At 36.2% G+C, this 22,279-nt stretch overlaps 2 protein-coding genes across 2 annotated transcripts in view; one reads left to right on the plus strand and one right to left on the minus strand.

The window, feature by feature from the left end:
• The window catches only part of ZFC3H1 (zinc finger C3H1-type containing), a 53,357-nt gene extending 45,257 nt beyond the window's left edge, over positions 1 to 8,100 (minus strand). The window contains exons 1-2 of the mRNA XM_039221420.1: positions 7,294 to 8,100; positions 2,261 to 2,677 (exon numbers count right to left, since the gene is read on the minus strand). Of these exons, the coding sequence (XP_039077351.1) occupies positions 2,261 to 2,677; positions 7,294 to 7,891 (1,015 nt within the window). The 5' untranslated portion in view covers positions 7,892 to 8,100. The remainder of the gene's footprint in view (positions 1 to 2,260; positions 2,678 to 7,293) is intronic.
• A 27-nt stretch (positions 8,101 to 8,127) lies between these two features.
• On the plus strand, positions 8,128 to 18,318 carry THAP2 (THAP domain containing 2). The gene is given in 6 exon segments (XM_039221421.1): positions 8,128 to 8,835; positions 14,849 to 15,044; positions 16,759 to 17,034; positions 17,036 to 17,058; positions 17,060 to 17,133; positions 17,136 to 18,318. Coding segments are annotated over 6 exon segments (678 nt in total). The 5' UTR covers positions 8,128 to 8,764; the 3' UTR covers positions 17,174 to 18,318.
• Positions 18,319 to 22,279: the final 3,961 nt, after the last annotated feature.

A 22,279-nucleotide genomic window follows, 5' to 3' on the forward strand; every position in this document is an offset into this window, starting at 1 on the left:
ACAGATCAAACAAAAATCAGAAAATATTTAGAATAAATAGAAAAAAATCACATACCACAAACAGCTTAAGTAGAAATTTCATAACTCAAAATGAGGTTGAAAACTCCTAAGTTTAGGGGCGCCTGGGTGGCTTAGTCGGTTAAGCGTCCGACTTTTGCTTAGGTCATGATCTCGCGGTTCGTGGGTTCGAGCCCTGCGTCGGGCTCTGTGCTGACTGCCAGCTCAGAGCCTGGAGCCTGTTTCAGTCTGTGACTCCCTCTCTCTCTGACCCTCCCCTGCTCACGCTGTCTCTCTCTCTCTCTCTCCTAGAAATAAATAAAACATTAAAAAAAAATTTAAAAAAAAAGAAAACTCCTAAGTTTAAAAAGCTATGGACTTATTTCTAGAAAAATTAAAAAACATGGGAGACACAACTTATAAATGCTATAACAGAAAAATGAGATTCTCAAGGGGCACCTGGGTGGCTCAGTTGGTTAAGCGTCCGACTTCGGCTCAGGTCATGATCACACGGTTTGTGGATTCGAGCCCTTCATCAGGCTCTGTGCTGACAGCCAGCTCAGAGCCTGGAGCCTATTTCAGCTTCTGGGTCTCCCTCTCTCTCTGACGCTCCCCTGCTCACGCTGTCTGTCTCTGTCTCTCTCTCTCAGAAATAAATAAAATATTAAAAAAATTAAAAAAAATTTTTAATGCGATTAATAATAATTTTTTATAGGGGCACCTGGGTGGCTCAGTCGGTTAAGCATCCAACTTTGGCTCAGCTCCTGATCTCACAGCTTTTGAGTTCAAGCCCTGCGTCCTGTTCTGTGCTGACAGCTCAGAGACTGGAGCCTGCTTTGGATTCTGTGTCTCCCTCTCTCTCTGTCTCTCCTCCAATCATGCTCTCTCTCTTTCAAAAATAAACATTTAACAAAATTTTTTAATAATAATTTTTTATAAAAAAAATAATAATTTTTTATAACTGTTACAACTTACAGGAAATGGACACTTTACTAGAAAAATATATTTTACCTCAACTGCCTTAACCAGAAATAGAAAGCATGAACAGTCAATAGTATAAAAGCTTCCCAGAAAAAATTCCATCCAGGCCCAGACACTTCTACCAACAAAGCCTACCAAATATCCCAGGAACAATTCTAATCTTAATTTACTCTTGAGAATAAAGAGGAAACCACTACCCAGCTCATTGTGAGCATATCATAATCTTATACTAGAATTTGGCATGGAACAAGAGGGATAAAAAATTACAGGCTATAAAACCCAATGAAAAATTCTAACCAAATATCCCTCAATTGGGAAATGGATAAACAAACAGCAGCATAGCCATACAATGGCACATTCAGCAATAAGAATGATCTAATGATATATACAAGGATGAATCTCAAATACACTATGCCAATTAAGTGAAAGAATCTAGAATCAAAAGGCAATATACTGAATGATTCCATTTATATGACATTCTGGAAAAGGCAAAACTATAAGGGCAGAAAACAGATTAGTAGTTATCTGGTGGGCTAGGGGAGGAAGGAACTGATTGCAAAGGGACATGGGGGAATCTGAGAGTTGACAAACTGTCCTAAATCTTAATTGTGGTGGCTGGCAACGGTTAACCAACAGCCTGCATTTCTCAAAATTTGAAGAACTATACACTAAAAAGGCTACATTTTACTGCATATAAATTATACCTTCATAAAAAAGAGAAAAAAATTAACAAAACAAATCTATGAGGTAAAGAAATGACATATCATAAACTAGCTGGAATTACCTCAAGTACACAAAGGTGATTTAACACTACAAAATTAATATGATCCATTTCACCAATATAGGAGAAAAATAAGATGTTCTTCTCAATAATGAAGAAAAAGATATGATAAACTTCAACATCCATTCATGCTGAAAATGTGAAATGAGGAATAGGGGGAAAAAACTTGTTAGCCAATAAAGGGTATCGCCAAAAAACCTAACATCATGTTAAAAGTAAATATCCAAAGCATTCCTATAAGTAGGGAACAAAGGTGTCCACCATTATCACTTATTTTAAAAAATATATTAGAAGTCTTGACCAGCATGTAAGGCCAAAAAAGAAAGATGAGAATGAAACTAAATCTATCATTATTGAGTAACATGACTGTATATATAGAAAGTGCAAGAATTCACAGATGAGGTATTAAAATCATTTCAATGAAACACAATATCAAAACAACTAATTACCCCATAAAGAAAGAAGAATCTTAGTACTAATTGAAGTTTTTAATTTCATTACCTTGACTAGGTTCAGTAGTGTCAGATTTCAGGGAAAGCTGTTTTGTTCCATCTTTAACTTTTTTCAACCGGTTCTTATCCCCTGGTAAAGTCAGTTTTTGCCTGAGTGGTTTTAATTCAAATGCCTGAAAAGTTTTGACCTGTGTTTTCTCCTCAGGAGCTACTTCTTTACTTGGGTCCTTTGTAATACTGACATTATCAGTGCTTGTTTGGTCCTCAAAGTTCAATGTTTTAGGATCTTCCTGCACATTCTCTTCTTTGTTACTCAAAGCTAGTTTTTCATCCTTATTGATGCACTCTAGTTCCAACTGTATTTGCTTATACTTCAAAAGTAAGTCTTCAAAAGTTTCTTCCCCACAGTTTTCACTTTTAGATGAATAATTTTGTTTTCTTGATGGAGATCTTCCAAAACTTTTGGCTGAACAGCATATTAAGGAAACCAGTTTCCAAAATTTTTCCGGTAAATTTAACAAAAACACATTAAGTTATAGATTAATTGTCTCCCTTTTTAATTTGTCTTTCAAAAAAGATGAATTGCTATTTTCAAATTCCTAAATTCCATTTAACATATGTGCTAATGTCCACTTTCATTATATGCCCATATTTCAAATTTAATTAAGTAACCACATAAAATCATCCACTTACAAAATCACTAGTGTCAGTTGTTACCCACAGAAACTACAGGCATTCCACCCACTTAGGTTTACAGCAGCCTTCCTTCTGAGGTTATCAGAAAAAGCCATAATAAGCTGGATGTTAAAGATTCCTTTCTGAAAGAAGAGAGGAGAAACTGGTTTGTCACAGATGTAGATAATTTACACTGCTGATAATCAGGAGGAAAACATTTCTTCTTTTTAATTAGTTTTTTCTCAAGTCTCAAATTTTTAAAAAAGAGATTAAAAAATGAGCACTGACAACTAATAGCTAAAACTAGTTTATATATAGGAAACATTTTCTTAAAAACCTAATACATAACAATCTTAGAGTTCATCAAATATACTAATATCCAAAATATGCACAACTAAGACAAGGCAGTTATACCATAAAAAATAAAACCTTTCAATTAGCATTCAAAATGTATCTTATAAATTAATTTGTCCCTGAAGATAAGGATAACTCTACCAAATTTTTTCTTCTAACAAGTGATACATAGAATATAATTTTTTCCTTGGAAATGGCTACAAAATTCCAAGCTACAATTTTTATTCAAAATAATTCACATAGGTGAAAATTGCTATACCTCAATTCTCCTGCCTAGAAATTAACAAGACTTAAAGATAAGTAAGTATGTGGTTTTAATACAATATAACATTTATACACAGATCATTTAAACTGTCTAGGATATAACATTACAGTTCCCTAAAGATGGTTCCTCTGTTTAACAATTTACAGGACCATCAGTCCCCAGATATTTTTAAATTTCCCTAATGATTAATATAAGAACAGGAACCACCACCAAATACTGTTTTTTCACCACCAATAATTTTAGAAACTAAACCAGCATTACAACTTACATCTCAACATCTTAACACTCCTACAGCAAAACTGTTTCAGTGAATCTTTGGACCTCTGATCTACCTAACCTGAATCTTCAGAGCCAAGTTTCTTGAAAGAATACTAGTTTCTCATTACCTTACTCTTCAAACAGAATCTAGATTCTGCTGGCTGAGTTTGTTTATTCACCACGTTTCCAAACTTTATTTCACTTGACCTCTCTGCAGCTTTGGACACTGCAAACCACTTTTCTCTTGGCTTCCCTCACCCCAATTTCCTCCTGTTTCCCTACCTTCTTTTTTTCCTTTAAGTCCTCATGACTCCTTTCTATTTCCGCAATTATGGTGCTCTTCAAGTAAGCTCTATTTAAGCCTCTTTCACTTTTCCTTTTGAGCATTCTAATGCACTCCTATACATTTACATAATACAAGTGAGAAGTCTGGCCTCATAATAGATATTTGGAGTTTTATCTCCCACAAGCCATCCCCCACTGTTGCTGGACTAATCTTTCTAGAACACAAATCTGATCAGATCTCTTCCCTTGTTTAAATCTTATTAAGAATAGAGTCCAAAATCTTACAATGGCATATAATGCCTTCATGATTTGACCTGCACTTACTTTCCAATCTTACAATTTCCCTGTTCATCACAATTCATGCACAACTTCGTATTTAGATTTTTTGGTTCCTCAAACTGACCCCAATTCAAAATTGAAATGTCACCTCCTATGTGAAGCTAGAGCATTAATTGCTCCCCTAACCCACATTACTCTTTGTACATAAATTCACTAGTTATCTGCATTGACACCTCACTTTTCAGTGAAGCCACCTAAAGGCACAGCCACAGGGATTAAAAAAATAAAACTGAAGACCCTGGAAAGATTTGTAGAGAGAAAAAATTCAAAACACTTGACAAAAAAATAAAAGAAAAATGAGGAAAAGTAATTCAGTTGCAACTGTAACTAACTAATCTCCGTCAAGGCTAAATGGAATTATTTCTAATATAGGACATGAAACCAACACTTAAAAGATTTAATTTTAAGCTAGTTAAAATGCAATTTCTAACTCAAATCTAGTTTAAAAAAAGAACTGTTATTCAACCTTTACAACTGCAGGTGAAAATGAAATGACTTTTACTGATGAGAGACACTGGCCTAATTTATGTTAGCTCTCATCAGATTAGAAAGTTTAAAACAGTAGTCATCCAAAAGAAGCATATGCTAAGACTGACTGAGCTTGTGTCTATCACTAAGTAAAATTTTAAATCAATGAGAATTAAAATAGCTGCCACAATAGAATCTGGTTCCTTCTACGTTTTTAAAGTTGCAACTAGCATACCTTAATCATTACAGGAAAATAAGTTAAAAAAAAAAAAAAAAACGAAAAACTTGTACTCATATTACTTTACTTCTACGTTATGGAAATGAGTCACAATATAACCCTCCTTTTTTATTTTTTTTGTAAATTCTATCCCCAACATGGGACTCAAACCTATGACCCCAAGATCAAGTCACCTGCTCTACTGACAGAGCCAGCCAGGTGTCCCATAACCCTTAATTCTTTCTTGATGTTAATATCTGCAAAATAAAAATGTCATTATTATAATCACCCAGTGAAACATATGACTAAGCCTGGATAAAATCTTGGTATTAAGAAATTTAAATTAATAAAATTTTGTATGACAAATTTTGTTTGCTCACACTATACAAAAGTAGCTGGAAGCTATGTTTTCCTTCACAAATTTTTACAAAGAATATCACCCCTAGGATGGATTAATGATACTTCACAAGGAAAACAATAAGCAAGGATCAAAATAAGCATCCTTTTCTTAAGAGCAGCATCTGTGAAAAGAAAAACAGCAAGATAGCTCATTTCTGATAAGTTACTACAGAAATCAGATTTGGTATATTCATGTACTTTTTCACATTATATGCCTGTTTATTAATAAAAACATAAGCTTAGCAATTAATAAAGGTATATGTGATTTAGGCCAAATTGGTACTGAATGAATAGACAAAAAAAAAAGGCAAAGGCAGGAGGTGGGCAAACCCCCTCACCACCTTCTGTAATACAGATTAATTAGATGAAGAAAAAACTGCTCCCACAGTACTTTTTAGATACATCAATATGAACTTTTTTACATTAAACTGTGATTATTCACATTTGTCTCTCCAAAACAAGTTCCAAATTTTGTTTTGTATTTTTCTATTCTTAAAATATACAAAAAAAAAGCCTGTTTTTTTAGAATCATAAACAAGAAATCTTTCATTTAAAAAATGTCTTGGACATAGTTTTTTTTTTTTTTTTGAAAGAACATCCTTTATCTTTTTAAAAGTTAAATATCTACATGATTTCCTTTGAAAAGAGACTAGGATGCTCCTAACCCAACTTTTGGTTGCAATATCAAGTTTTTTCTGGGCACTAGGACCACAAGTTGCTACTTCTTACCTAAACTTACATTTCTTGTCCCCTTTATATCCTAACACCTGGGAAAATACATTTGGTCCTAAGTATCCTATAAAAATAATGTTGAGTGTCTTCCAAACGTTATTGCCTGTAAGTTCAATATACAATGAATGTTTTAAATCATTACACTATAAAATTATAACCAGTAATAACTGTGCTTAGTAAACTATTTTTATGCAATTATCATGAAATAAGACCTAGTTCTACAAACTCATCATAAACTAGCAAACCTTCAGATGACTGATTCCCCTGTATAAATCTTAAGTGAATTTAGGAATGTTAAAGATAATGGGCTTAGAGAGAACAAAAATCAAGTATTTTGCTATTTTCCTTCTCAGCCTCCCCATAATCTCCACCCTCTCATATACTCCATGGCTTCCAATATATTAAAATTAAAATGCTGTGTCTTTCTCTAACCTACATTTGTCAACACTGTTATAAAATGCCAAAAAGTGAACATAAATAGAGAACGCAGTAAAGTTTTACTAAAAGTTTATGAATTTTAAACGTCTGAATTAACAGACTTGGTAAAGGAATGGATCTTTTCCCTGGCCCCCACTTTAAAAGGCAGCAGTGTGTTAAGAATGAATCAAGAAAGATAAAAGCAGAATCACAAAAACTATAGAATTATGCAGAATGGAACTTTACAATTTTCAATGCCAAAGTTCAATATGGTATAAGCAACACTATTCCCCAAATTGTTTGACTCTTGTTTTTCCCCTCTAACAATCTAAAACAACCTCACAGGAAAACAAATTTGGTACAAATACTAATGAAACCTGGGCTTCTGATGTACTGTTATAAATCTGATTTTAGATGTTCTCGTATTTCACTAACTTGGTGCCAATCCATAACACATTCATATTAAAATCCAATAATACACCCAATAAACCGTTCTTAAGAAACAAGACTCTGTATGTAGTGTGACACATGGGAATCACCAAAGAGCAACTCTGACACTGACAAGCGGTTCTGATGGTTCAGAAAAGTTACTCATCTCATAGACCTAATAATGACGCTAAAGGGAACTTTGGTTAAGTGACACACCCAGGGCGGACCGCCACGTTAAGGATACAACTCTTCCGAGGTGGAGAGGGCTCTCGCCAGCCCTGACTGCTGCTGAATCCGGATCCTGCTCCTCCTCCCAGAGGAGGTCTGCCCCCCGGCTTGCCTCCTCGCTCACCCCCTCCTCGCCCCCGACTCCAGCGACTTCCACCCCGGTAGGGCCTGCCTCGAAAGCGGAAACGGTCCAAGGCGATGTGGCTCCGTTCCCAAAAGGACGGCCGGGGGCTGCTTTCGGACAGCGAGCTCGAAGGCATCCGCACGGAGGGCGGGTGAGACCGGAACGGCTCTTTGGGTCGGTAGCTGCTGTGTCCCCTGAGGTGGCCTCGCTCCGACGCGTGCCGCGAGCGTGAGAAATTCCTCAACTGCTGCTGAGAAGAGGACGACGACGAAGAGGAGCCACCGCCTCCGCCAGATCCACCGCCCCGGGCCGGGTGAGGAGGCCTTCGCCGCGGATACGGTAACAGCCCGCCGCCGCTGCTGCTGCTGCTGCTCCGGCTCCGTATCTGGCTGTTGTTATCGTCGTCGCTGATTTCCCCATCTTCCAGCTCCCCTTCTTCCTTGGGCGAGAGGCCACTGGAGGCCGGGGCCGGAATATCTGCGGTCGCCATCCCGGGAGCAGTGCCTTCCGCGCAACCTTAGCCCTCCGTCCGGGGATCCGCCCGACAACTGCCTTCCTCCTCGGTTCCCTTCTTTTCTAACGGACCCGGTCGGTGCGGCCTTACCCTGCTCGGACACCTAGCGGGCTTTGCTCCCCAACTTCCCCGCACCCCAGCTCTTTCTCGCCGGACCGTCGCAATCCAGTTCCCTTCCCTAGCGCCCCCTTGCTTCTCCGCGCTCGGGGCTCTTCCGCCTCGCGAGAAAGGGACTCTGGAAGTGGCTCGCCCGTGACGTCGCTTCCTGCGGCACGCAGGAAACAAGGCTTCCAGTTCACGCGATAATAATCCGGACAACGCGATTTCCAGTGGGGCTTGTAGTCTTTCTGTTCTCTCTCTTCGGGTTTGTCCTTCCAACCTACGGCTCACACCCACCCTGGGCTCCGGATTGGGATATCTGGGTGCGTGGCGGGGTGGGCGGGCCCGTTCTTCATCTTGGCCGCGAGAGAGTTTCATAGTGATGGGGGGAGGGTGAGAGACACATTCTAGTTGCTCCGAGGGCGGCTGCCAAAGAGACACAGTAGTCCCACTCCCTTTTGGGTGCCTGGTGGGGGTGGCTTGTGTCCGCCATGTTGGTGAAGGTAAACGAAGGAGACCGGACGTCCAGAACTATCTGCTCTGCTGGCTGAAGTCCGCCATATTAATAAAGAGACAGAAGGTTGAACCCACCCCCCCCAATACACACAGCCGTTTTTCCGACCCCGTTCCCACGACTCCTATCGCTGGGCCCTTCCCCTGCCTTGCTTGCCTAGCCTTTGCGCGAAGGAAGCGTAGCAGCCAGCGCCTCAGAACAGGCTTAAGACTGCGCCGAATGAGGGGGAAAGGGAAATGCCGACCAATTGCGCCGCGGCGGGCTGTGCTACTACCTACAACAAGCACATTAACATCAGCTTCCACAGGTAACCTGGGCAGGGAGTGGGGATGCCGGAAACGGGAGCTCCTAGACTGGGTACGCTTGTGTGGAAGGAACAGGAGTCTACTAATTCTAACGACTTACACTACCTAGCTAGTAGCAAGGAAGCATCTTTCTGCCCTTTTTGTATGTTTCTCAAATATGTCCAATTTTTTTCTCACTTCAGGGAAGGTTTGTTTACTCACTTTGTAAAAGAAATCCAAGTTCTGTATGGCGGTTACTCGTTAGAGAAAAAGTGAGAGGAAAGTATCTTAATTTTTTATTTTTTCATGTATTAGACTGGGCCTTGACATGAATGATGCCTTAAAAGGAAGCGAACCCTTCCTGTTCACGTCGGCAGTCACCTTAAAAGCCTGCTGTGTGCGTTCGTCAAAGTTAGGAAATTCTCACTAGCTATATTGACACGGGAAGCATTTAGATTTCAGTCGCATAACAATTGCTGCGGAGGAGTTGAGTCATCATTGATAGCCAAGGAATTAAGCGATGTTAATGAAAGTGCGAAAGATAAGCTTTCTATTCTTAACAGAACAGAGTAATAAGAACTCATGTTTTGCTTTTCCTCGTTTGTTGGAAGAGCAGTCATAATTATTTAATTCTGTCAAATCAGAACTCTTGAAAACATTTTGAACACTGCATAAAATAGAATAGGTACCTTCTGTGCAAGTGCCTGCCATGTGCCGGAAGAAGCATTCAAAGAAAGTTAAGTGCAAATAGTTCTGATTTTATATATCTCACAACTTAATACGATCTTAGAATGTGGAAAATTATATCCTTGACCCTTTCCCTACCTAAGTATGACTAAATGCCCCTCTTATTAAAAACTGCTGCTTTAAAAAAAAGTCCTTGTGATGTTTCTGATTTTAAGCTATTTCATGGAAATGTAGTGCTTCATTCATTCATTCATTCATTCATCAGATGTGTACAGAGTTCTTATTTGCCTGACATACTGCTAGGGATCTAGCAATAAGAAAATTCTTATTTAGCATGCAGTGAGAAAGACATAATTATGGGTAAGTGCCACAGCAGAGACACTCAGGGATACCTAACTCAGCCTTAGAAAGTCAAAGAACATGTCTTAGAGGATGTGAAAGTTCAGATAATACCAAAACATGACATAGATTTAGTCCTGTATGCTACTTTACAGATTTCTTTTTTACCTAGCATTTGAGAAGACGTGAAAAGTTTTTAAAAGAATGACATGATTTGATTTGGATATTAAAAAGCCATCTGGCTGCAGTATGGAGAATTATTTGACACTTAAAGTGCTGGTCAAGCATTATCAAGAGATGAATTTGATGAGAAAGGAGCTTATTACACAATGTTAATTTACCTACTGTTTCTTTCACAGAGAAACTCTGCTACAATGTCAACTGAGCTAAGCAATATACTTCATTGCTGGCCCAACCAGCAGTAAATTAAAAGTGAGAATTAATGGAGAAAAGAAACTTGCAGTAAAACAAGAAAGAGTCCACCAGTAGCCTAGACTAGATGGTACTGACAATGATGTAAAGAAGTGGACAGATTTAAGAAATACTTAGTAGAAACTACTGTATTTGGTAATTTGATGTATACGATGAGGGAAAGAGGAGTCAAGCAAGGCAAACAATATTGAGTGTTTAAGAGATACACAGTGATACAGTAACATGCATACTTGACCGGTTTTTTTCCCCTATGAAATTAACATTTTCATGTGTAACCTCAGAAATGTAGATTTTACAATAATATAATAAATTACATTTCTATTTCATAAATACAATGTTTGACTAACTTCTAGGATTTTGGTAGACTTCTTTATCCCTATGTACAACTTATGTTGCCTCAACCTACTGTCTCCATTTTTCTTGTATCTTAGCCCACTCCAGTCTAAGTCTCCCCAGTACTCTTCTGAAACCACTCTTGCTGAGTTGTCATTTTTGTTTCTTTTTCATGGCATGTGAGCATTTCTTCTGTGAAGTACTCTCTACTTTTTAATTATTTGACACAAATTTTGTGATTTTCATCTTTGATCTATCTTGTTTTCTCTGCCAGCACCTTTCTCTGCACCCTGACCTAGGTCTTACCACTCTTATCAAAATTATTTCAACTGTTCTTGTGGTCTCAGTTAACACTCCATGATGCCTCCCAAATCAATATCTCCAGTCCAATCTCTCTAATGAGATCCAGACCTCATAGGACAAGTGTCTCAGTATTTCCCTGATCTTTCTTCAGTTCCTCAGATTCAACATACCAAAACTGTACTAATGAGCTTGCTCTTCCACCGAACCTATACCACCTCCTATATTCCCTTTCTCAGTAAATGAAAACACCATCCACCCAGAAGGTGGTAGGTCATCCTCCCTTGACTTCTCACCATTCCCCCTTGATTGGATTATTACAACAGCCTCTTAACTGGTTCACCGCTTCCATTCATACACTCCTAACTTCTCTGTGTAATCAATGGTGTGGTGCTAAAGGTTTCACAACAGGATCTCCAAGGAAAGAGGAAAGCCCTGATTGATAGTTTTTGCCAATTTCCGTGATATAAATACTCCTACCATGACTAGTTTCAAGTTACCAATATGACATGACTGATGATAGAATTGGGAATAAATGTGCAGTACCACACTTCTATAGCAGTTATACCACACAGATATAACAGACATAAATAACTTCAAGAATATAGATATAGTAAAATAATTAAGAAAAGATGGGTTTCAGTATTTATTACCTTTGTTCTTAATTTAATTGCAAATTTATATAATCTTTAATAATGGCTGTTTTACAGCTAGTTAAAACAGGTTAATAATCAGCTCACTAAATTAGGCCTTTAAATGGCTTACCAGTGCCATTTTGGATAGCCATTTTGGATAGAATTCAAAATTACTCTTTAAAAGGGAAGGCCCACCAGCATCCCTTCCTGTCATAACACTCTTGCTGTCCCCAAGATAAAGCTCTTCACTATTCCCACTCTAATTTCCCTAGCTAATTCCTAACTCAAAGTGTCCTGACTAGCTCTTACCCTTTCATGACACATGATACCTGTAATTATTTTTATATTAATAAATAGCTCTTATTTAGTATTTAATGTGTACTGTGCACTGGGCTAAGCATTTACTCACATGATCTCATTTAATCCCTAGAACCATACTAGGTACCATTATTATTCCAGTGTATAGATGATAAAACTGAGGCCTAAGAAGGTTAAATAACTTGCCTAAAGTCACCCAGCTATTACATTGAAGGCACCAGGATTGGCACCTTGATTTGGCTCCAGAGACCATGCTCTCAGCCACTCTTCTTGCATCAAGCCATTTGATTATGTACCCTTCCCATAACTGTAAACATAAAAACTAACCCCATTAGTTTTCTCATTCACTGATTCACTGAGAAAGTTCATTGATTTCTTAACAGGATAAAGTAGTGAAAAATAGATCCTAACCAGGAGAAATTTGATCTAGGAGTGGAAATAGAAAAGTAAACAATTAGAATACAATGATATTCTGTATGATACAGGAACACCTAATTCAGCCCATGAACAATTTCCTTAGGAAGATGGGATTCCTAAATTGAATCTTAAGGAAGGAAAATTGGCTCAAGTTAAGCTTCAAATATGCATTGGTTTCATAATTAGGGATCTAGTTTTACAAAGAGCAACGTGTAACTACCTGGCTCAGATGGTAGAGCATGAGACTTTTGATATCTGGGTCTTGAGTTAAAGCCCCACATTGAGCGTGGAGCCTATTTTAAAAAAAAAAAAAAAAAAGCTTTCTACAAAGAACTAAAGAAATTAAAAGGTTGAAAAATAATTCTGAAATACAATCTTCATGTATCTGAAGAGTCTTAAAGCAATGATAATACATGACAGTACTTATTTGTTCTGTATCTTTATTGAGGCCAAAACAAGAAATGTAAACTAAAGCTTGACTTTTAGCTTAGGCTCCAGGAAATGTTTCCAAACCATTAAATATTGGAACAGAGATCTTTGAAATGAGAATACATTATCATCAATAGGCCAGAGCTATGTAGAGTAGGTAAATTCTCCATCAGAGATATCTAATGAAATAGAAAAAACTTATATAAACTGTAGAGTGACATACAAATGTTATCTTCAGATTAGGGTATGTTTGGGTGCTGGGGTCGGGGGTACAGGAGATGGAAGCGTACTTATAGTAAATGGGTTTCCAACTGTTTGTGCCTGTCACCCCTAGTAATTTAAGCAAACCTAAAATATCCTATCTAGCCAAAGCTATTGTTACCTAATAAAGTTTCACTTGGAGGCTTCTGAGCCATGTGATCTTTTAACATGATTTTAATGGTTCTTTTTAAACACTAGTCAGTTCATTATAATACTTAAAGGGTAAAGTACTCAAACTAAAGAAGAGCTCAACTCAAACTTCTATGTGAATATTGATGCTTATGTTTTCAAGTCAGTCAATACAGTGGTCACTTGGGGTGCCTGGGTGGCTCAGTCAGTTAGGTCCAACTTGGGCTTAGGTCATGATCTCACGGTTCATGGGTTGTGGGTTCGAGTTCCGCATGGGGCTCTGTGCTGACAGCTTGCTCAGAGCCTGGAGCCTGCTTCGGATTCTGTGTTTCCTTCTCTCTCTGCCCCTCCTCCACCCACACTGTGTCTCTCTTGGTCTCTCAAAAATAGGTAAGTGTAAAAAAAAATTTCTTTTTTAAATACAGTGGCCACTAGAACTTGGGGGCAGCCCCCTATAATTTTCTCTTCCTTAACCGGTATACTCTGATACATCAGTATATTTTGTATTTAAAATAAATACGAAAGGAAAAACATTCCTGCTGTGCTTGCATTAGCATTTTATTTCTTGGAATAATTATGCTTTCTACTGTACTACATAGCTTAAGAGTTCTTTTTTTTAAATATGTGTAGTTTGGGGCACCTGAGTGGCTCAGTCAGTTAAGCATCCAACTCCTGATTTCAGTTCAAGTCATGATCTCCCAGTTCCGGGAGTTTGAGCCCTGCATTGGGCTCTGGACTGACAGCACAGCCTGCTTGGGATTCTCTTTTTTCCTCTCTCTATGCCCCTCCTCCTCCTCTCTCTCTTTCTCTCAAAATTAATAAAGTTAGAAATATGTGTGTATAGTTTATTTACACGGAAGTAATACAGTAAAAATTTATATATTCTGTCTCAGAGCAATTAAGCAAATATTTGTTTCAGAGCAATTAAGCAAATATTTATTGGGCCCCTACTGTTTGCAAGGCACTGTGCTAAGTTAAAGATATATAGATGATATAATGATCCCTGTCCTCAAGAAACTTAAAATCTACTTTTATTTCACTGGAAATTTATTAAAATAGAAAAATTCCTACACAATGTGTTGGGTGTCACAATGAAGGAACACAGGAAGGAATACCAGAATCTATCTAGGCTTTCCTTGATAAAATTTAATCTGCAGATATTTTGTCTTGACCATGTACATCATAGCATTATGAATTACTCCTGCTTAAAATGGTTCTATATAACCTTGATCTAAATCAGTATGGTTGCGTTTATTTTTACTGCCCACGTTAAGGACTAGGTGGGAAAGAAAGTTCTCTAAAATCCTGGAAAGTAAAATAAAACCACCCAAGTCAGTTTTTGAGTAATTTTTTTTCAACTTATAAAAATTAGCATGAATTGGGGCGCCTGAGTGGCTTAGTCAGTTAAGCGTCCGACTTTCGCTTAGGTCATGATCTCGCGGTTCGTGGGTTCGAGCCCCGCGTCGGGCTCTGTGCTGACTGCCAGCTCAGAGCCTGGAGCCTGTTTCAGAGTCTGTGACTCCCTCTCTCTCTGATCCTCCCCTGCCCATCCCGCCCCTAGAAATAAATAAAAAATATTTTTAAAAAAAATTAGCATGAATTGGTTTCTGTTTCCGTGTCTGGATGTTAAAATGTTTTATGTAAATGGAAGACACTTTAAATCATCATCTTTTAAAATTTCTTTTAACCATTTAGGTGCAACCAGAAGTGTAATAGTTGGAGTTTGAGTTGCCCTTTTTTTTTTTTTTTTTTAAAGGTTTCCTTTGGATCCTAAAAGAAGAAAAGAATGGGTTCGCCTGCTAAGGCGCAAAAATTTTGTGCCAGGAAAACATACTTTTCTTTGTTCAAAGCACTTTGAAGCCTCCTGTTTTGACTTAACAGGACAAACTCGACGACTTAAAATGGATGCTGTTCCAACCATTTTTGATTTTTGTACCCATTTAAAGTCTATGGTAGGTAACATTTCTTTTACGCATTTTTACCATTTTTAGTACCCATTCTGTTTTATTTATAAAGTGGAACGATTCAAAATATATTGAAGTTCATATATAATGAACTACCTCAAGAAAGTTGCAAAACTTCCTCTTATGCAATAAAAGTGCAGGTCAGAATCAGAACTCAGGTCTCCCTAACTGCAATATTTTTTCCCCCTTTCCAAACTGTTTTTACTACATTGGGATTTTACATTATTTCCAATTATTATCTGTAGTTGAATCAATGATAAAACTTAGAAATCAGGAGTAATGAAACCTCCAGCATCATTCTGCTCTGATTTTAAGATAACATTCAAAATGAATGCAAAGAGCTTTAAAGACAGCACACCCAAAGAATACAAGAGTTACATGAAAGGATATAAGTTCAAAGGAAAGCATAACAAAGCTTCATACAGCTCAGGCATTTAGGCTGGCCTGAGCTTGGAGTTTGGAACTTAAGAGAGGGTTCTTGACCTTGCACAGGACAATTATGATAACATGATGAGAGCAAAAGCCAATGGGTTGAGGAGTAAGTAAATAATAATCAAATATTAGCAAGTGATATGTAAAAGGAAAGAGAATTAAGGCACATGATGTATGTATTTAAACACTGTTTTATCTAGCTGGGGAAAAATCTAGTCAGAGAGGAAAATTTATTTGTCCACAAATGAATTCCTATATGTTTTAATAAATGTTTGTTGAATCAATAAAAAAACACAAAGTTATGAGGTTATGACATACTCAGAACTGGAAGTGGTTTAGTATTGTGGGAGTATAAATCAAAATGGTGAATGGCAGAAGGAGTGAGATCCTAAATAGTTTGCCATGTAAATTTTTTCTTTAGATCATTAGGCAAAAAGGAATTTAGCCAGATACAGAAACATCAAATCTGTTAGAAAAATTATTCTGGTGGCAGAATATGAATTAAGATCAGAATAAAGCAGGTATCAATAAAGAGTTTCTAATATATTTAAGCCAGATGTGATATATGGGCCTGATATGGACAGTAGCATTAAGAATGATGAAGAGGAAAAGGTTCATTATAGAGATATTTAAGAGGTAGAATTAATGGGACTTGATAAGCAGTTGAATTAAAGACATAAAAGAGAAAAAGTTCCTCAGACTCCTCAGGTTTAGGTAAAAATGTTCCTAATCAGATTTTAAATCCTTGAATGGAAGATGTAACTGAACAATTAATAAGTAAATCTATTCAGGAGCTTGATACTTGGAAATAATTTTTTATTAAGTAGAACCCCAGATTTGAAATATTACCAAATTGAAAGAATAGGATGTACCTAAAAAAAGAGTTTAAATCCCTATCACAGGTAAACCAAATGTCTTAAATACATTACATTGGCCTTACTGAGAAAATTGCAAAAAGATTTTTAGAGTTTCCATAGAATCATACTCAATAATGTTAAAGAAACCTTGGAAGTTCATTGTCTATTTTCAAATAATATTCACATCCCTCTGGAGAGAAAACACAAAAAGAAACAGGTGGATAGAGTTAACCAACAAGTTGAGAAACTTGAATCCATGATTATATGAAATGAGCTGTTGATGTTGCATATCAAACTTTTGAAGTCAGTTTTTAAAACATTGGTTTAATTACTTGTGTACAAAACGGGATAAAATTTACTTATTTGTGATATTCTTTCGTTTATGTTCAACCCTTTGATTTTATTTGGCTTAGAAACTCAAGTCAAGGAGTCTTTTGAAGAAAAACAATACTTGTACTCCAAAAGGACCATCTAATTTAAAATCAAGCATTAGCAGTCAGCAAGTACTGCTTGAACACAGTTATGCTTTTAGGAATCCTATGGAGGCCAAAAAGAGAATAATAAAACTGGAAAAAGAAATAGCAAGCTTAAGAAAGAAAATGAAAACTTGCTTACAAAAAGAACGCAGAGCAACACGGAGATGGATCAAAGCCACATGCTTGGTGAAGAATCTGGAAGCAAATAACATAATTACCTAAGGGTACATCAGAACATTTTACCAACTGCCTTAAGCAGTCTTCCTTTGGAAAATTTCAAGATTCTTGAACAAGAGCAACAAGCTAAAATGTTACCAATTCTCTAAAACAGACTAAGGATACCCTCGTTTAAGATTAGTTTACATAGAACTTGATGCCCATCCTTCATTCTCTTCAAAAGTAAAGGTATTTAAGGAAAGTATGCCAAAATTGGGTATTTAATAGTTTTATTTGAACATTATCACTATATAAGTTAAGAAGATTTGATTACAAAAGATGGAAACTTTTTATGAAAATTTTATTTGAAAAAGAATGAAAGTGCCTTACATGAGAATTATGTACTTAAAAATTTTGCTAGCGAATTGTATGTTTGCAAGGTATTATGTGTTTTTGTCTTTTAAAACTACTTTTAAAGAACTGTCTATGACAATGTTTTTAATTTATATTAGAAAAACAGTTTTTTTCCTGTACCAGTGTTAGGGTATTACATTCTTAATAGGATGCTAAGTAGGTGTTAACCAACATTAAATATGACTTTAAAATTGCCGGATTTTGTATTATTATTGGCACTGTGATTTAGAAATTTTATAGGAAAAAAAAAACGAGATACAAGGCAAGTTCTTCTATTTAAACTTTCTGTATCTGCTTACCAATAAAAATGAGCTAATCATGGCCTCCCTCATAAAAATATTAGCTTTTAAAATAGATTGTAAAATATTTTGAAAATGAAGTTTTGAATAATATGAAATTTGAAAATAATATTTTGACTATGAAGTACTCTGGAGTCATTCAAGCAAGGTAAGGCCTCAAGTACCTCACACTAGTTAAAACTGGTAGCTGGTTATATCTTATGATATAATACAGACATTGTGATCTAGCTTTTACCTTAGTTAAACAAAAAGATAAATCTATACTATTTTTCTCATAATAAAAATACTACACTTTCAATTCCAAAATGTATACATTAGATAACATGATACAAAATTCTATATTGGGAATATGTTCTCTACCCCCATGTGTGATGATACCAAAACTCTTAAGCTTTTTTTCTCCCTAAGCCCACAATAGGATTTAATCACAGAAAAGTACTTATAACTTCACAACTTATAACTTAAAATGGAATCAATTTATCATATATATCAGCTTGCTTTTATCTCCTTTTTTAGTGAGTCAAATAGAGCAACTGTACTGCATAAGGGAAGTGAAATGTATTTTCTATAAAAATATTGTGTCCAGGGGCACCTAGGTGGCTCTGTGGGTTAAAGGACCTACTCTTGATTTTGGCTCAGGTCATGGTCTCATGGTTCATGTCGGAGCCCCACAATGGAGCCTGCTTGGGATTCTCTCTTTCTCTCTTCCTCGTGTGCATGGTCTGTCTCTAAAATAAATAAATAAACTTAAAAAATATATATATGTGTCTGATAAAGCTACACAAATCCTAATTTACAAAACAATATGAGAACTCTTCGTATAGTTGCCTCTTGACTAATTAAAGAGTTGACATTATTTCACCAGATAACTCGTAATTTTAATAAAAACCGTTTCCTGGGGGCACCTGGGTGGCTCAGTCGGTTAAGCGTCCTACTTCAGCTCAGGTCATGATCTCACAGTTTGTGGGTTTGAGCCGTGCATCGGGCTGTGTGCTGACAGCTAGCTCAGAGCCTGGGGCCTGCTTCAGATTCTGTGTCTCCCTCTCTATCTGACCGACCCCTGCTCACTCTATCAGAAATAAATTTTTTTTTAATTAAAAAAAAAAAAGAATCCTTTCCTTCAAAGAGCTTTGGGCAAATCACATTAGGTTTATTAATATGTAATCAAGTTATTCATTCCTAGTTCAAGCTTCTGACACTATTTTATGAAAGTAGCATATATACCTAATCATAATTGCTATATCTTTTTCCTTTAAAGTAATGGCTATTTTATTTTTAAAAACTGGGAGAAGTATTTTTGTTGTTTCTGTTTTTGTTTTTGTTTTTGTGACAGCTACTTGGATCCCAGCAATAGTCTTTTTACAGTATTAGCAACCTGTCCTTTAATAAGGAATGCCTTCCAAGCAACTGGAATTCACAAAGGCAAAAGTAAGAAAAGGCCATTTTAGTTATCAGGCACTTAAAACAAATATTTATGAAAGTCCTTTTGTGAATATTCTAAGCCTTGTGTTAGTCATTTTATCTTAAATAGTGGACATAGCTCCTTGGAATTGTCATTACCTGTTTTTTTTAATATGGTTCCAAATATCTCTTTACTGACTGACTGACCATAACTTTACACCTCAAAATAAATTGAGCAAATAATCATTTAAACATTAACTGTATTGGAGCACCTGGGTGGCTCAGTCAGTTAAGCATCCAACTTTGGCTTAGGTCATGATCTAGGGCCTAAGGGTTCCAGCCCCATGTCGGGCTCTACACTGATATAGCTCAGAGCCTGGAGCCTGCTTTGGATTCTGTGTCTCCCTCTCTCTCTCTGCCCCTCCCCCGCTCGTGCTCGCTCTCTGTCTCTCTCTCTCTCTCTCAAAATAAATAAACATAATAAAAATAAAATTTTAAACATTAACTGTTTTCCAAGTATAAACTCATGTGGTTCATCGCCCCTCCCAAATACAAAATACTAATTAATGCAGGTTAGTTTCCATCTACAACAGTATTTTGATATCTTAATATAACATATTAAAAATCACAAAATATTATAAAATACAAGCCTTTGGCAAAGTTAGTCTTCATTATTATTTGAAACCACTGGATACACTACCACTCAGTAATTTTAAGGTAAATTTATTTTGGTGTTTTCTCCATGTCATTTTCATATTACTGTTCTGATAACATGCTCTAAATACTCACTCCCTGCATCAAATTGTTTCATTAACATGCATCTGTCTACCTTAAAACTAGTCTCGCTCATAGAGAAAAACCTAAATCTTTTTAAATCCTGTTTTCAGTTGTTGATAAACTTTACACTTTGACCATCTACCATAAAAATAATCGAAATTAGAATAGCTCTTTTTCTTCTGCTGGACGCAATACAGATCCTCTGTTCATTCTATATCTGTTATTCATTCTATACCTGCTAGGCATTAACCTCTACAAAGAATCAGCCAAAGGCTAGTAACATGATGATATAAAGATGACATCATTATCTCCCCTTAAGTTCCTCAAAAGTTTCCTGCAAGGAAAAAATATATTTGTAACACAATACAATTAATGCTATAAAAGAAATATACATGAAGTGCTTTGGTAAATGCTGTTGAATTGGAATTTAATCAGCATATAAACTTTAGACCTTTTTCCAAAAACACTTTTCCCTTGAAACAAAACAGATTTATTCTTATGATTTAGCAAAGGAGACAGAAGGACACCAGTGCTGACCTGAACTGAACAGTGTTTTATTCTTAATTACAAGACATTTTTCCCTTGAAAATGAACACTGAACAAATTGATTATTAATGGTATCTTTGTCAACAGGAAAACATAAGTAAAATACTGTACCAAAGCCAAGTTTGACATTTGATATTTTTACAGAATAACAAACCCTACCAACAGATTTTTACAAATAGCTTAGAGTCTTAAGGTTAACAAAACACTATGGCATCCTTTAGATCTCTTGTTCTTTACAAATATTCTTTGTGGTAGATGGTATTATCTCCAATTTGCAGATGGAATCTTTGTTAATGTTATTTATTTATTTATTTATTTATTTATGTAGACGTTCAATATGTGCCAACTAGCACAAGGGGATAGAAATGCCAGCAATCTAAAATGTTCAATCTTAACTGAACAATGGTTGTAGCCTTCAAATTCTATGCTCTACCCTCCACATTATAACCCTCTGTCAAACATAATGAATCATGAATCATGTTATTAAAATAGGACATGTGTCTCAAGAAATAAATTATACATATGTATATAGTAAAAATAGTCTGTGAAGTCATTCATCTTTTCCAGGTAGACTATAATGTTGGTATTTTATCTCATTCCTCAATGTTAGGATACGGGTAAATTTCAATTTTGGTATAATAAAGAAAATAGTTCATTTTAATGCCCAAATATGGGATTCTTTAAGTAGTTGGAAATCTTCTAAAATTAATGATTTTATAATGTATACTAAACAACTGCATATTGTATTCTGACTATATTAATATTAAAAACTTTACAAGGAAATTACTGTCATGCCTATTGTTTTTAAATGTACATGAATATCTCTGTGGAAGTCTTTCCCCTAAATGGACCTCCTAAAATACTTCTGTAGAAGTCCTTGGCCCTAAATTGAAGCAAACTATAATCAAAATAAAGATATGTAAAGCCTAGAAGAGGAATTATCATTTTTACTTTTGTTGCTCAAATTCTATCTAACAATACATTATACTAGATTTGCACTGTTTTATAATGGTTATGCTATCTAAACCAGATACACAAAAGGCTATAAAAATTGTCAGTCTATCCTGACAATAGAGGATCACACAAAGATTTATTTGTAGATAGAATTATCAAAGTATTATTTCAATAACAATAGCATCTGTTCAATAACAATAAAGGAAATAAGATGTGATTTTTAAATTTTCATTTTATTTTTTCACTTGGTACTTTAATCCAAAAAAATACTATCTTAACATTCACTAAAAAAAAAAAAAAAAAAAGAGCAAACCAGATAGATGAGGTCCCTGTCCTCAAAGTTACTGGAAGTAAATATTCCATTTGTTTATTCCTCTCCTCATGGCTCCTTTCTCTTCTTAATGTTCTTTGGAATGAGTTGAATTAGAATCAAGAAATTAGTCTTCAGATTGCTACTTAGGCTTTTAAAATTTATGCTTCAGAAGCTGAAAAAATAAAAGAAACTTTGAGTTTAATATCAAGAAAGCAGATATGTACCTCTCAGCAGAAAAAAAAGCTTTCAGTTTAGATAATATTTCAAGCCTTATTTCTTTTTTTTTCTCTTTTTTTTAAATGTTTTAATTTATTTCTGAGAGAGAGAGGGAGGGAGACACAGAATCTGAAACAGGCTCCAGGCTCTGAGCTAGCTGTCAGCACAGAGCCCGATGCAGGGCTGGAACCCACGAACCACAAGATCATGACCTGAGCCGAAGTCGGACGTTTAACCAACTGAGCCACCCAGGCGCCCCTCAAGGCTTATTTCTAAATCTTCTCCATTCTCCTAAACTTATTTTCATGCTCTCCTTAATCACCAAACCTTTATAAATTGGTGTAAAGTGGTGGCACTTACAAAGTGCCCTTGGTCACTTAAA

This window comes from Hyaena hyaena, unplaced genomic scaffold (assembly GCF_003009895.1).
Source record: "Hyaena hyaena isolate Hyena2069 unplaced genomic scaffold, ASM300989v1 scaffold_990, whole genome shotgun sequence".
NCBI lineage: Eukaryota > Metazoa > Chordata > Mammalia > Carnivora > Hyaenidae > Hyaena > Hyaena hyaena.